Raw genomic sequence first — 15,616 nt, 5'->3', positions numbered from 1 at the left:
GTCCACCTTGATGTCCGGCTCGTCCAGCCACTCACGGTACAGCTTCCGCGCACGCAATTTGGCCACCGTGTCTTGCTTGTCAGTCCGGTTTGGCACCTACCTGACCTAAAAAAAACACGTGACCCAGCCCGCTTCATTGCCTTTTTTGGCCACGTCTCGGGTAGAAAGGTTCGGGTTATTCTTAAAATACTGCCTTATCTTCCGCACCTACTCTGGGTGTTCCGTTTTCGGTTTTCGGCAGCTTCCAGCGCGCCGATCGATGGTCTTCGTCTCCTGGAACATCTTCACATCGCGAGACAAGGTGGAATGATGGATTCCAAGCTTTGTGCCGATCGATTATCGATCACCGCACCCAAGATTTGCAGGCGTAGCACTTCTTGTATCGAATGCATCTTGAAATCTACTTGACAGAAAATTTTGCACACATAAACATAACACTCTAAACTAGTATTACCCAAAATGTCATTAGGTTTTTTTTTCTTTCTATCTTTATTTACGAGATTTTTAGCCCTGGGCTAGTTCATCTCCGGACCAACGGCTTTACTTCCCTTCCGAAGGAAGTCGTCACTGAAATTTTTAGTGACTAACTTGGGGATGGGATTCTATCCCAGGTCCTCGGCGTGAGAGGCGTGTCCCCGCACACCAGATAGCCGTAGCGGTAAACGCGCAGCTATTCAGCAAGACCAAGCTGAGGGTCGTGGGTTCGAATCCCACCGGTCGAGGATCTTTTCGGGTTGGAAATTTTCTCGACTTCCCAGGGCATAGAGTATCTTCGTACCTGCCACACGATATACGCATGCAAAAATGGTCATTGGCACAGTAAGCTCTCAGTTAATAACTGTGGAAGTGCTTATAAGAACACTAAGCTGAGGAGCAGGCTCTGTCCCAGTGGGGACGTAATGCCAGAAAGAAGAAGAAGCGTGTGTTCTAACCACTACACCAGGTCCGTCCCCCATGTCATTAGGTTTTACCCACGCGATAAAAAGTTACACCCAAAACAAAGTGTCGCATTTTTTCCTATTCTAATCTTTATGTATCCATATAAACAATAATATGGTAATAAAAAGGTAGCTTGAATCAATAAGTAGGATGAATAGGAATATGAGCAATAAGGTTATTATTTCCTACATTTTTTCCAATATTTTTCAAGGCCAAATATACAGTCATCAAGAAAAATTAGGCAAATTATCCGTATGAGGGACCATCTCACCTGAAGAAGCTCTCCGCCTCCGTCGCCACCTCCGTATCGGAGTCCCTCAGCTCCGTCTGGCTGCTGCTCTCGATTTCCTTGTTCGATAGCAGCGGCGGCAAGTGCAGAATGTAAAGCAGTTTCAGCTTTTCCGTGGCACGTTTTGAGCAAATAATTCCCAGGGCAAAAATGAGCTGCTTGAACTCGAGATACCCGCAGACCTGTTTGTCCATCAGCTGTAATAGAGAGATGCGATGATAGCCGAAATGTTTTCTCGAATGTTTCAATCACACAGAACCTACCCGAAACAACTTCTCCGCCATATCGATGGACTGCACGTGACCCCAGGGGGTCAGATCCCCAAACAACTTCCGGAAGGTGTCGAAATCTACGCGGAAACTGTCGTACCGATTGTCACGAAACCGCCTCTTGGCATCGTACAGTACGGACGCGTCATACACGGGCTCGGCCACGGACGATTGGCGGCTGCAGTTTTTGAGATTCAACTTCTCGTCCTTGGTGTAGCAGAGCAACATGCGCAATTCTTCGGCGTCGAAATATCTGGAATCGTAAAGTAAACGATGATAAATGGATTGAAATTTGATGTTGAGTACCAACCCATTCTCCTTGTAGTTTTTGACGAAGCTATTTTCCAGATCTTTTTCCAGTTGATGTACCGTCAGACGCCTATGTTTGTTCCTGAGCTCTTCTATCTTTTGCGAAGTTATTGCTTTTCCGAATCGCATATATGCATCGTAGATCAGCGTTTGCACGGCTTGACTCTGGAATTATGGCGGTTGAACGTTTAATTTTTAGATCGGCTCAAGCATCACTATCGAATTTGAATGAACCCACCACTTTTCTGTTTTGTTTCAACACCTAATCAAACCTGTATGATCATTGATGCATTCAAATTTTACACTTCTGTTAACTCTCGGTTATTTTACACTAGTTTCAAAAGAATTGTGTTTAATTCCGGGATCAGAGAATTTCCAAAAAATTTAAAATAAACATCCCAGATTTTTTCCAAGTCCCGGAAACAAGACCCTCTAGGTTCATTCAAGGTTGCCAGCAATGAGGTTCCAGGCATGCGTGCGGCTTCATAAGCTTACCTTCGATTGAATTCGATCTTTGTCGAACGTCTTGATTTGCTGCGGATCGTCGTTGTAGATTCCCATCAAATAGGTGGACAGCAGTTGCATGGCTTCTCCATCGTCGTTACAGTTTAAAAGTTTATCCTGGTTCCACTCCAGGATTTTTAAAGCTATCTGAAAGGAAACGATATTTTGAGGGATATCAATTTGAAAGCACATTTAATGTGAACTTACTATGAATATCACTTTTGCTCCATCACACAAGAAACAGTCGATAATGTGAAGAGCACTCTCGTAGGGCATTACGCTGAGAAAGATCGTCAAGAACCAGGACAGCGAAATCATCCGGATCATACCTAGATCGGCCAGCTTGACGTGCAAAGCCGGGATTTGACTAGCGATGAGCTCGTCCAGCAAGCCTTGATCAATCTGCGCTCCGACCACTTTGTCGTTATAGTAATCCGGAAGTAGCGACTCGCAGAGGCAGGTCAGTATCCAGAACGCGTCCTCCTCGTCGCAGTAGATGAGAAATACCGACGAAACGATGTTCATTGCCTGGCAGTATCCGATCTCCGGATTGCGCAAAGCGTAGGCCTGCAGAACTCGCCGCAAAGCCATAATGCCAATGTTTGTCTGGAATGCCGGATGCTCGGGCAGCGATCGATGGAGATCCCTTTCGATTTCCTCGAACGTTGAGGAATTCGGATTGTCCTTGGCACGTTGGACCAAATCTTTGTAGAGGCCCGGATTCATTAGTTTCATGTGGATCGCACCGGAGTAATCCATCCACACTTCCCGTCGCAGCTGATCCGGAATACCATCGATCACCAGATTGATGGTGTCCGTTGTCCGGAACATCGAAATACCACGGCCGTAGATGGAGAAGTGTTCGTCCCACTTTTTAAGCTGTGTGAATAAGTCGAATGTATAGAATGATCGAACGTTTTACACCGGAACCAATAAGACACAAACCTTGTTAGCTTGTAGATCATCGAATTTTTTGTTATCTGGATCTTTGAAGAGATGCATCAACGGTTCCTGTTTAGTCCAGTCGATATCGTCTGCCGATTTTGTCGGACTGAAATCAACAACAAACCTTCAATATCTGCCGAAACCGAATATCACGCCACTAGAACTTACGTAACAGTCTTAGACAAGAGATCCGAGATCCTACTGATTAGAAAATCTCGATCTAAGATGTGCGAGAACAAAAAGATATTGGCATCCGAAGTCGTTACAATGATCCGATTACTGAACTTATCATGACTAACGTCCTGCTTTTCAACGTTCTGAAATCACCGAAAAGTATTATCTTCCTACACTAAGCCTAAAACCCATACCTTAGCCGCTAAAAGCGCTAGGCGAACCTGGAATTTTCAAGTGGCCACAATTCGGAGACCAGTAGATTAACTAAGTTGTAATAAATTCTAAAGTAAATGCGATTATTAACTAACTAACTGTTGGTGTTACAATGCTTCCCCCTGACCCCTCCCCCTTTTCTGAGTAACGAAAGTGTGGAAACAAGGGTATAAAGGTTTTTTTTTATGGAAATATTAGACAAAGTTGTTCAGCTTTCTGGAAGTGGAAAATCTGATTGGTAATTCATCCACTAGGTACAAATGTTCTGACGATTGCATCTCAAAAACCTGATAAACTAGAAAGTTGGTGTCTTCGGCAAAGTTGCTATGCAATCTGGCGGTAGAAAATCTGATTTTGAATTCATACGCTCGTGGCGCTAGTAACAAATTTTCTGAAATTAACAGCGCAACTTGGAAATAATTTGAAATTTGCTCGAAAATCGATTGTATAAAACCGATGCCGATTGTCAAGTTGTTAACTTTGAGAACTTTCGATGATTAGGCCGCACCCTAAATTTGTAGAAGAGGCTTTCCGAAAAAATCTGAAATTGTCAACGAAATCTATAAAGAAACAAAAAAGTTATGCAGATTTGTTGCAGAACCAACATTTTGTTTAAAAAACCATTACAAAATAAGCGTTTTGTTACAAAAATAAGCTGCGATAAACTATAAAATTCGTTGAGCCCTACCCATGGATTGTAAGACCAAATAACCGTATCTAAATTGAAACTTATTCCACCTTATTTGATTTACTAGTCTCTAAACTGTGATTATTTGAAATTTCAAGATTCGTCCCGGGCTGTTAGAAGTTGACTCTACTTACCACAATCTTGATCAACGGAATGACCAACCCAACCAGGCCGTAGACGTCACTCTTGAAGCACATGTACCCCTGCGACAGATAAATGTTCCCGTTCACGTGCTTCTTGCTATAGGGCGTCCATAATGAGGCCGAGATCCGCCCGTCCAGTATTTCCGCGGCCGGCAAGCGGAAATGCGCCCTATACTCATCCGAGAGCTGCTGGGTTGTGAGATTACGCAGCAACACCGTCTTGAAGCCGACGTTTTTCTCCATCTTTTTGCCGACCACCGGGTTGTGATCGACGATTGGCCGATCCGGATCCTGGATCAGCTTTTGCATCGTGATCTTGCTCAGCTGTTCGATCAGATTGTAAACCTCGCCGGGTGGATAGAGAAACGCGAACGTGTACTCCTTGTTCTGGGAAGTTTTGATCGTGATCATCGTTCCGGACTTCTTGATGTCCGTCAGCTCGTTATACCGGAACCGGAGTTTGCTCTCCGCCCCGAAAATGTACGAATAGAAGCAGAGATGGTTCAACGAGAGATACATCTGTCCCTGGCGAGGGACCCGTTTGATATAACTGCACGAATAGTAGCTGACTAGCTTTTCATCCTCCGGCATCTTGAACTTTTCGCGGAACTTGTTGACCACGATCTGGAAGCTGCTCGGGTCGACCATTTCTTCCGTGGAGCGGGAACTGTGGGCCAACAGGGACTGGATTTTGCAAATGGTGAAGTTGGTGATTTCCTCCTCCGTTTCCATTTCGTTGATCACCCGAAAGAGGTTTTTGGACAGCCATTCCCAGTCTTTGAGGATCGCTTCCAGCGTGATGTCCGAGGCGATTTCTGTGAAATGTTCCAATTGAAATCGATTTAGAGTTAGTCATTTCTTTATTATCTACAATCGTTGCAAGTAAATTAATTATGCTGTAATTGATGAACTTAGCGACCGTGACACAACATGTGGTAGTAGACACATCTTCTTTGATCATAATCATGAACATGTAACATCTCTCAGATTTTCCCAAGTTTGAATCAAAAAACATCACCACGATTGATCAATTTCCTGTCAATGAAAGTTTATCATGGTAGTAGACATTACGCCAAGATCTTCATCAAGTGATTCTTTTACGGATTTTTCTTGAAATTTGTCCAAGCTTCTTGCTCAGGATCCCTTCAAGCATTCAACCAGGAATTTTTCTAAGGATACCTCCAAAGATTCTTCCTGAAACTTCTCAGGGAATTCCTCAGACTTTTACAAAAATCAACCAGAGTGACACTTAACCCTCTCTTTCCCACGACTTTGATCGACTATTTCTTTACGAAAAAAGCGTTTTTATCAAAAGTACTTGAACAAACAATGTTGCAAATGGTCTTAATTTTTCGAATTCGGTAAAAAAGTTTTTGGTTGTTTTTCAATAGTAAATTGATTGTTTATCAATAGTTTTAATATTGAAACAGTTAGTTTACTTTTGGATTAATCTGATGAGTATATAAACATATTCTAGTAACTATTACTAAGTATTCATCTAATTCGGGTTGTCTCCAGTTCGTCGAAAACTAGTGGAGCTCTGGAGCTACCATGGGAAAGAGAGGGTTAAGGCCGCACGGGACGTCATCATAATCACCCTATCAATTTCAAGAAGCAAATCCCAAGAACCACTCCATATATCGATGCGAAAATGTATCACTATGATTATATATATGTAGTGCACAACCCAATACATTTTCAGCTTCATCAGTTCACTAATACTCGAGATTTGTTCAACAAAGTTTTGATGATAATTGTTAGTGTGAGACGAAAGATAGGGAAAATAACACGATTTCCCGCGTCGCCTTAAGAAAATTTGCGATCTGTTAGTGAAAAAACAATCATTTTGAATTACAGGCACCATTGAGCTACGATTTTTATTTGTATTGTTAAACAAGTTATAAAAATCAGAGCATATTCTTTTTGTGAAATTCATTAAGACATTATGTGATTTTTCTTTTGTTTAACGTACAGTGGCCAACTTTTTATTTTTTCCTTTTATTCCCCGTTGGGAACCATTTCCGTAGTGACAAGTTGTTAGATCTATTGTGGCAGGCCCCGTTTTAATGTGCAAGCCATAGGGATCGTTCAAATATTACGTAACGCAACAGGGGGAGGGAGGGGGTCTCACTTAGTGTTACGGTCCATACAAAAATTTAAAATTTTCCATACAAAAGCTGTTACGTGGGGGAGGGAGGGGGTCTAAAATTGCCAAATTTTGCGTTACGTAATATTTGAATGAACCCATATCAGAGCGTCGTATGATTATTTGGTTGAATAATTTCCACTTGTTAACAGTAGGCATAATCTCAAAAAGGTATTGTATATCGAAAGAAATTTACAGCCTTCCTAGGAGAAGTCATCCATACATCTGTTGTTAGAATGGATAGTGAATACATACTTATAAAAAATACCCCTTTTTGTGGAAACGTGCTTCAAGGCATTTGTAAGGCTTGTCACGCTTCCCGAGCAGAAGATAATAACTTCTGAATACCAAACTCAGGTATTCCATACCAGATAATTTCCAATACTTACAACCTGAATGAGCTATGAATGAGCCCTGCATAAGAGGTAAAATACCTCAAATAATATCTCAAGCATATTCTACGAACACCAAACTGATAATTAAATCAGATATTGTAATACCTCAATAATACTTAATGGATTTTCATATAAAAGTGAAATTTTTCAATAATAGTTCAATACCTCCAGCAGACCTCAATAGCTGTTTAATACCTCAATGAAGTATTTTTAATTGTTTTAAAGATTTTTTTCAATACCATTATAATACCAAATTGAGGTATTGACCAACTGAACAACACCTAATTTTGGTATGATACCAAAATATGGTATGCATAAGTTATTGGGGAGTTATTTGTTCCTCCTCGGGTTGGCTTGACCTTGCCCCACACGTCTTATACAAATAATGGCACACTAGATAATTTCTGTACTTCTACCTGAAATACATTTGGCCGCATACCCTTAGATACTGATATAATAATTCCAAGACCTATAACACTAGCTTCAACCCTGTGGTGCGCCTGGTTCAATTATTGAACCCTCCGATTCTCATTCAGCACGACTTGTAGAGTCACGTTGAACTTGAACAGTCGTTCAACATATTTGCCAATCTCCAACTTTTTTTTAAATATTGGTGTGCTTTTCTCTGCTTCCAGTTGTAAGAATAAATGTAAAAGGAGAAGATTTAACATTGCATCTAGTGCTTTAGAAGTCGTACTACGTATGGTTCCAGTAATGAAAATCGAAGCATGTCTTTATATGCCTCAGAAAATCCCGAAGGCGTCGACGGAAATTGATACCCGGCCGACTGGGGTGAGAGGCAACCACGCTAACCACTACACCACCGACGCCTTTAAAGAGAACTTATCGTGAGTAGTAGGCTATCAGTGAGCTGTGAGATAGGCTGTCAGCAGTGTCTCAACTCATTGGATCATTACTCAAAGTTCAATCACGACTACGTGAGTGCTCCTGCATCTGCATTTACCGTAAGTGTCCTTTTAGTTTACTATAATAGTATATAACCAATAATAATGCCATTTTTTGGTACGTTGTATCACTATGTGAAAGGGTCCTCTTTTACTAAATACATTGAACGACTAGAACATCATAGTTTGTTCATTGGTTGATTCGTATGTACCATTGGATAGAGGAAAAAAATATGTTCTAATTGCGCTTACTGGTCCAGTGGTGTATGATGAGCTTAAGCTCATTTTCCCTATTATACAGTTAGCATTGCGATTGCTAAATGCAGAGGCGCGTCCACATTCAAAACCATGGGTAGGACAAACGTTGGCAAAATCTTTGTGTCCAGGAAACTCGGAGTTTTTTTCAATTTTATGGAATTCTGGACAGCAAATTTAAAGTGACAGTTTCCAAGCCAGCCATCAACACAAGATTGAGACAGCTTCAAGATTATTGATTACATCAACTTCATTAGCGAATTAATATTTGATCCCAATTCATATCCTTTTTCAGACCAGTTCACTTAGACAGATTTGACAAATACTAGAACAAACAGCGAAACTTGAGCTGAAATTTTGTGCTACTCATATTGCATACTGAGTGATTGATCAGAAAATAATTTTGATAGAAATTTCATTGCTACTGTATTACGAGGCTCATGTATAATTTCAATGTGACTGTTATGCGGTTACAATTGACAAGAATGGGGCAAATATCAATACAAAAAAATGTTGTGATATACGCAGTACAGAGAAAGAAACGTGTGATACGGTTAACGTACGAACTTGGAATGAAACTTTTATTTCTGGTTTGAGTAATGAACATTGGTTAGTGTGATAGTGTGCGTGTGATACATAGTGTGTGTAGTATACAAAATACACTGATCGAAAAGAGGATACTGTCTTTGTTGTAATATAGAATCAGGAATTCAACACTCCTCCTCAACTTAGACGGTATCAGCCATCAACTTAACGCCGATTGCACTTCGATGTCTCTCTAGTTTGACTCGCTCAAGGGGCTTCGTCATTATATCCGCTTGCATTTCAGATGTTGGAATATACTTCAAATCGATGACCTCTCGTTGCTTCAGATCCTTGGCGAATGCATGTTTAGTATCTATATGTTTCGATCGTTTACCAATACGGTCCGATTCAACCTGCCTAATACAGGACTGATTGTCTTCCCAAACTGGTATCGGTGTAAGCTGTTTCTCGTTGACGTCACTCGATAGCTTCAAGTGCCACAGAAGTTCTTGGCAACCCTCCGCTAAAGCAATAAACTCCGCCTCTGTAGACGATAGCGCGACGCACGACTGCTTACGTGTTCCCCAGCTTACCAGTCCACCACCGTATTTTATAAGAAAGCCGGAATTTGACTTCCTGTCTCCTTCGACGCTGGCCCAGTCGGCGTCAACGAAACATTCGAGGCCTCCGGTTCTAGAGCCAAGGTGCAACCTCAAGTCCTTGGTCCCCTTGAGGTATCGTAAAACGCGTTTGGCTTCTGTCCAATCCCGGTTGGTTGGCGTTGTTACTTTGCGTCCCAGCAGTGAGGTGCTGACACAGATGTCCGGACGGGTATTGACGGCGACGTATAACAAACTACCAACCAAGCTGCAATAGGAAGCGTTGTTGGGAAGCTCCTCCTCCTCCTTTTGTTTAACGTACGCCGGATCAATGGGAATAGCTGAAGTTTTCGCATCTTCGTGTCCGAATCTCGTGACGATCTTCTCGATGTAGTTCTTCTGGTTGAGAGTATAGTGATCTCCGATTTTCTCCACATGAATACCGAGGAATTGTCGCAGTTGTCCAAGGCTCGATAGTTTGAAATGCTTCTGTAATACTCCGCAAATTTCTTCAAACTCACGTTCTGAATGGCAGAAGACGACAATATCGTCAACGTAAATTAGAATGAATGACGATTTGCCATCTCGATTACGTACATAGAGGCAAGGGTCTGCGTCGGCCGCGCGGAACTTCATCTGCTGGAGTACGCTGTCAATTTTCTTATTCCAGACCCGCGCCGACTGTTTGAGGCCATATATGCTGCGCTTCAGGTGGCACACCAATCCATTATCCTCAGAAAAACCCGGTGGCTGCTTCATATATATGTCCTCTTTCAGCTCGGCATACAAGTACGCTGTTTTTATGTCTAGATGTTTAACCAGCATACCTTCTCTACTTGCGATTGTCAGCATTGTACGCAGGGTTGACTGTCTGACAACGGGGGCGAACACCTCGTCAAAATCACTACCATATTGTTGCGAAAACCCCTGCGCAACAAGCCTCGCTTTATACCGGACGGTTTGTCCGGATTCATTTTCCTTTTTCTTGAAGGTCCACCTGCATCCGATAGCCTTTTTACCCGGAGGAAGCTGAACTAAATCCCACGTTCGGTGCTCGGTCAGGGAATCCAACTCCTCCTTCATCGCTGCTTGCCACTTAGACTTCTCGGAACTATTGATCGCCTCGTTATAGCTTCTCGGTTCGCCGATGTTGTGCGCTACAGCACCGGATGTGTTACCATACCTTTCCGGTGGCATACCTCTAGTCGAACGCTCGAAACGTCTTGTTGGTTGTCCGACTTCGACACCCAACAGTGGCTCATCGTCGCTGAATCCGTGGAAACTGTCATCTGATTCTTCCATACTATCGGCATCACGATCGTCATCTTCGTCGACTGTAGGTGGTACTGATGTTGGGCGATTTCCAGGCTTGAGCTCGAACTCGACGATGTCACTCTGCTCGTTACCGGATGCAACCTCTGGATCACGGATTGCAGGTGATCCTTCCATGAATGTGGCATCGCGACTTACGATAATCTTCCTTGTTGCTCGGTCGAGAAATCTGTAGGCTTTGTGTTCTGGGGAGTAGCCCACGAACGTAAGCTTCCGGGAAGTTTCACTCAGCTTTTTGCGTTTTTGCTTAGGAACGTAGACCCACGCACTGCTGCCGAAGATTCTGAGATGGCTCACGTCCGGCTTCCTTTTGAACCACAGTTCGTATGGGGTAGCTTCCACAGGTTTCGACGGTAGGATATTCTGCAAGTACACCGCTGTACATAAAGCTTCTGCCCAGTAGCACTGTGGCAACCCAGCATCGAAAAGCAGACATCTTACCATCTCAATTAGATATCGGTTGCGACGCTCTGCTACCCCATTTTGTTGCGGGCTGTATCCTGCTGTAAATTGTGGGGTAATCCCCTCTTGTTTGTAGAACTGTCGCAGTCTCTTGCTGGAGTATTCCCCTCCTGGGTCCGAACGCACAATTCTCGGTTTGCGCCCGAAATGATTTTTCGCATAGGCTACGTATTCCTCAATTTTCTCGGGAACTTCTGATTTTTCCTTAAGCAGGTATACCGTGCAATGGCGAGAGAAATCGTCTATCACCGTCATGAAGAATCGATACCCGCTTACCGATGGGACTTCTACCGGGCCACATACGTCCGTGTGGACGATATCCAACGGTGCCGCGGTTTTCGTTTTGGACTCTTTAGGAAATGGAAGACGTGTGCTCTTACCTTTAGAGCAACATTCGCACGGTTCATCAACGTCGCACTCGGAGACTTTCAATCCAGATACCAGTCCGCGCTTCTCCAGAAATCTGATAGCATTCGGCTCCCGATGGCCAAACCGCTTATGCCAGACATGCTTACAATTCACGTTATGCTGGCTCTTCGCTACGGAAACAGTCTCGTCGGGTAGCTTCAACTGATACAATCCTTGCTTTAGACTGGCCACTGCAACTGTCACGTCGTCTCGTTTGATTTGGCAACCACTGGCACTGAAGATCACTGTCGCTTGCTTTTGTGTTAGTGCCGATACCGAAATCAAATTCATCGCTAGAGTCGGAGTGTACAGTGCTGAGCTGAGTCGCATTTTTCTCCGCTCACCTTCTTCATTGCAGCACTCGATTTCTCCAGGACCTTCGCCTTCCACTTTAGCCACTTTTCCGTCCGCCAACTTAACGTACTGAACATCACTACGGTGCAATTCGACGAAAAAATTTCGATCCGCGACGGTGTGGCTCGAAGCACCAGAATCAACAATCCAGCACTTGTTTACACTGTCGTTCACGGTCGCACAGGCCACGAAGGCGAACGAAACACTGTCTTCTTTCTTCTTCGTGGGCTTCTGTTGGGGATTACTTCGTTTTTCTGATTCACGAATGAGCTGCCGGCAAAATTGTTGTTTATGCCCCGGCTGTTTGCAGAAATGACAGATGATTTGCTTCTTCTTTCTGTATCCTTCTTTCACTTTTAGCACTGAATCCGTTACTGCGCTTTGACGTTTAGCAGCTTCGTCCAAAAGCTTTCGCTTTACCAGCTCCAACGTTAAATCGGCCTCGGCCCGACTCTCGAGTGCAGTTGTCAAGGCGTCAAAAGAGTTTGGCAGACTTCGCAAGATCATTGCGACGGCGAGATTTTCTGCCAGCGCAAGCCGCGAAAACAACTCCTCCATGGCAAACAAATGTTCCTCCATACTTTCCCCCTCCGAATAGCGTTTATCGCAAATGCGTTTCAGAAGGGAAACTTTCGAGGTTAGGCTGTTTTTTTCGTGATGGTTTTTCAGTGCGAGCCATGTGTCTCTTGCGGTTCTTACGGCACGAATCAGACTATGCTGATTATCGTCAATCAGGAGCCCGATGGTTGCCCTCGCCTTAGCGTCCCCAGCGTCCCAGGTAGCGTCTACTTCACCTTCCGGCTTGACTCCTGGCTCTACATTGCGCCAGAGCTCCTCGCGGATCAATAGCAGCTCAACTTTAAAACGCCAGCTGGGATAGTTACTATTGTTCAATTTCTGGATGCTGAAGCGGGATCCATCCATGATTTATACGGTAACGACTTTCACGGCGAATCAACCAAACTCGCGACGAACCGCGACGGAACAATCGATTTTCAACAGAAATGGTATTTCGACAAAATGGCGTCACTTTTACTTTTCTCCGCGTACAGGCCCATAACCTGTTGTGATATACGCAGTACAGAGAAAGAAACGTGTGATACGGTTAACGTACGAACTTGGAATGAAACTTTTATTTCTGGTTTGAGTAATGAACATTGGTTAGTGTGATAGTGTGCGTGTGATACATAGTGTGTGTAGTATACAAAATACACTGATCGAAAAGAGGATACTGTCTTTGTTGTAATATAGAATCAGGAATTCAACAAAAAAACAGTTTTCTCCTTTTGAATCAACAAATCGGAGAAAATAAAAACACACATCCCTTTTATTTAACAAATAAAAGAGCTGTGTGTTTTTATTTTTTCGATTTGTCTATTTAAAAAGAGAAAACAGCTTTTTTTAGATTTGTAATTTGCACATTTGCACCATTTTTACTTGGGCCTTAATAATGATACGATGTAGAGAAGATCCTTCTTTATCCCAGTGGTTTTTATTTTGGTTTGTTGTAAATCTGAATTAAAAAATATCGTTTTTACTTCACTATACTCAAAATGAAGGACAGTTTCAATACTTTAAATTGCAAAATATGACAATATTAAGGGTTTTGATACAGAAATACGAATTAGATTTCAACACCGTGTCTAGGTCCTCCGTCATTTGATGGGTGCCCTAGTTAAGATGTTTTTTTAATCCTTTTCGTATTCACACATATTGCTGAGAGGGTTTTTTAACAAAATCACTAATAGAATGTTCAGTTGCAATTACCACAAGCAACCTTTTGTCGCTGACTGACTTCGGTTAGATTTGAGAGGAAAATAGCCGCCACCGTTTTACAAATATTCAATATCAGAATATTTGCTCAAAATCAAAGTACATACTTTCATGAAACTCATTGCATAGCATATGCTGTCTGGTATGCGGTGATGTTGTTTTCATGAAAATTTCTTCTTTTGATGATTGAATGGTAGATTCTTGAGAATTCGTGAATTTATTGATTCTTTTTGAGTTTTGACTTTCGTTCTTGCTCTTAGAATGTCACTCTAAATTGTTTCTCAGATTTGGCTCGCGGTTCAAAAAGGATGGGCAGGCCTGCCGTAGAGCATTGATGTCTCTGCGGTTTGCTTAACATTTAAAAAAAAAAATCATTCAACTTGCATTATCAACTGCGCAGGGAAGCTACTGATTAAATACCCATACACCGAAATAATTCTAATATGCACATACAATAAAAATAAAATAATCGCGAACAGCGAAGCGACCACAATATTTGCTCTGACTCACCATAATACAACGCCGTCGAGGGTTGAACGTGCAAAATCCGATAGGGCGATGGTTTCGTGTCCAGAACGTTGTCCAGCGTTCCGACCAGCATCGACGAGAATCCGCGCTGGCTGCCGTGGCCTTTGCGGTGCTGAAGCAGGAAGTAGTTCGATGTGGTCAGCGTACTCTCGGTGACCCTGAAAGAACATCAAACTCTCATAAAGCCAAAGTGTATAAAAGGGGGGGCGAGAAACAAAAACACAAATAATTGCAATCAAAGGAAAAGCTCATCGATTGTCCATTGGAACAACACAAAGATCGATAACTTACCAGAACGCGAATGGCATCGCGCATTCCCGCGGCGGTATCCACATTTTGTCGCGAATTTGACGATCGGAAAACGCTCGCAGGATAAGAGGTGTCCTAGTTTTACCTGCCCGATAGTGGGAGTATTAGCATTTTTGTTTCACTTTTGGAAATTACAAGAAAGAAACTAGTTCGGTACTGTCTCGCGAAAACGACGACGAGATGGTGTTTGTTGATAAACTTTTGACGTTTTGTCTGACAGACAGCTGATGAAAACATCAAAAGCAAGGAATCAAATTTGAAAGGCACTCATACGGGTCGTGCCACTGTCCGCTCCCTCGTTTGGATTAATGACGTCATGACCATCGCCGTAACTTGCGTACGTTGAAGACTCGCAAAGAGGAAAAATATCAACGTCATATGCAGCCCAGATTCCGCTGTCACGCAACGTCAAATGCAGCCCGTCGTTTTTATGACTGAAAAAGTGAAAAGTATTGTATTCAAAATAAACTATTATTAAAAACCTCAGTCAGCGAAGCAATTTTTCCAAAGATGCTGATAAATCTATACACAACACTGGTTATTTTGAATGTCACATACGATTGCTGGCTTGAAATATCACTCAAAATGCGGTTTATGCTTCGGTGTTATGCAAACGCAATAATTTTTGGTTGAGATGGTCATGTGAGAACTTGAACGGCTTGCGCGAGATTAATGTAAACGCTGAGCGGAATAAGAAAAAAAAACTTAGCAATCGCAGAAAAAGAAGACCGTCTCGTCTCAGATCAAGACTAATCAGCTTTCAATTTCATATTGTTCAACATAAAACCAACAATTTGCGATGCATTAGCCACAACAGTAAGAGTAAATATTTATTGTTTGCAATTCGCGACTACGAAGCTGCTGATGTTTTCTTCGGTTTTCTGTGGAAAAAAACAAGGAGTCATGTTTTTTGCTTTTCTTCACGCACACGATGACAGTTCTATACATGGTTTTCCATAAGTGCGAGTGCTTCGTGAATCTCTTTTTGTTTCGTAGTTGCGAATGTAAGCCAAAATGTATTTTTTTGCAATTTCTTATCGTAATACATAGGCTGTTTTTCATCACGCCAATCTGTCATGAAACGGCCTACTTTCCTGCACTGAAGTATGCAGTGCAGGAAAAGTCATTACGCAACTGAAACCAGTTTCAGTT

The 15,616-nt window shown here is 42.6% G+C and overlaps 1 protein-coding gene across 1 annotated transcript in view; it reads right to left on the bottom strand.

The window, feature by feature from the left end:
* LOC5563747 (TBC1 domain family member 9) overlaps nt 1–14,676 on the bottom strand; it is a 29,257-nt gene extending 14,581 nt beyond the window's left edge. Inside the window, exons 1-10 of the mRNA XM_021842142.1 lie at nt 14,447–14,676; nt 14,138–14,313; nt 4,465–5,288; nt 3,424–3,572; nt 3,256–3,361; nt 2,518–3,189; nt 2,302–2,457; nt 1,808–1,971; nt 1,492–1,750; nt 1,211–1,425 (exon numbers count right to left, since the gene is read on the bottom strand). Coding sequence (XP_021697834.1) covers nt 1,211–1,425; nt 1,492–1,750; nt 1,808–1,971; nt 2,302–2,457; nt 2,518–3,189; nt 3,256–3,361; nt 3,424–3,572; nt 4,465–5,288; nt 14,138–14,313; nt 14,447–14,490 — 2,765 coding nt within the window. The 5' untranslated portion in view covers nt 14,491–14,676. The remainder of the gene's footprint in view (nt 1–1,210; nt 1,426–1,491; nt 1,751–1,807; nt 1,972–2,301; nt 2,458–2,517; nt 3,190–3,255; nt 3,362–3,423; nt 3,573–4,464; nt 5,289–14,137; nt 14,314–14,446) is intronic.
* Between the last annotated feature and the right edge of the window lie 940 nt (nt 14,677–15,616).

Source organism: Aedes aegypti, chromosome 2, assembly GCF_002204515.2.
Source record: "Aedes aegypti strain LVP_AGWG chromosome 2, AaegL5.0 Primary Assembly, whole genome shotgun sequence".
Lineage (NCBI taxonomy): Eukaryota > Metazoa > Arthropoda > Insecta > Diptera > Culicidae > Aedes > Aedes aegypti.
Note: the sequence above shows the minus strand (reverse complement) of the source record. Positions and strands in the feature narration are given on the sequence as shown.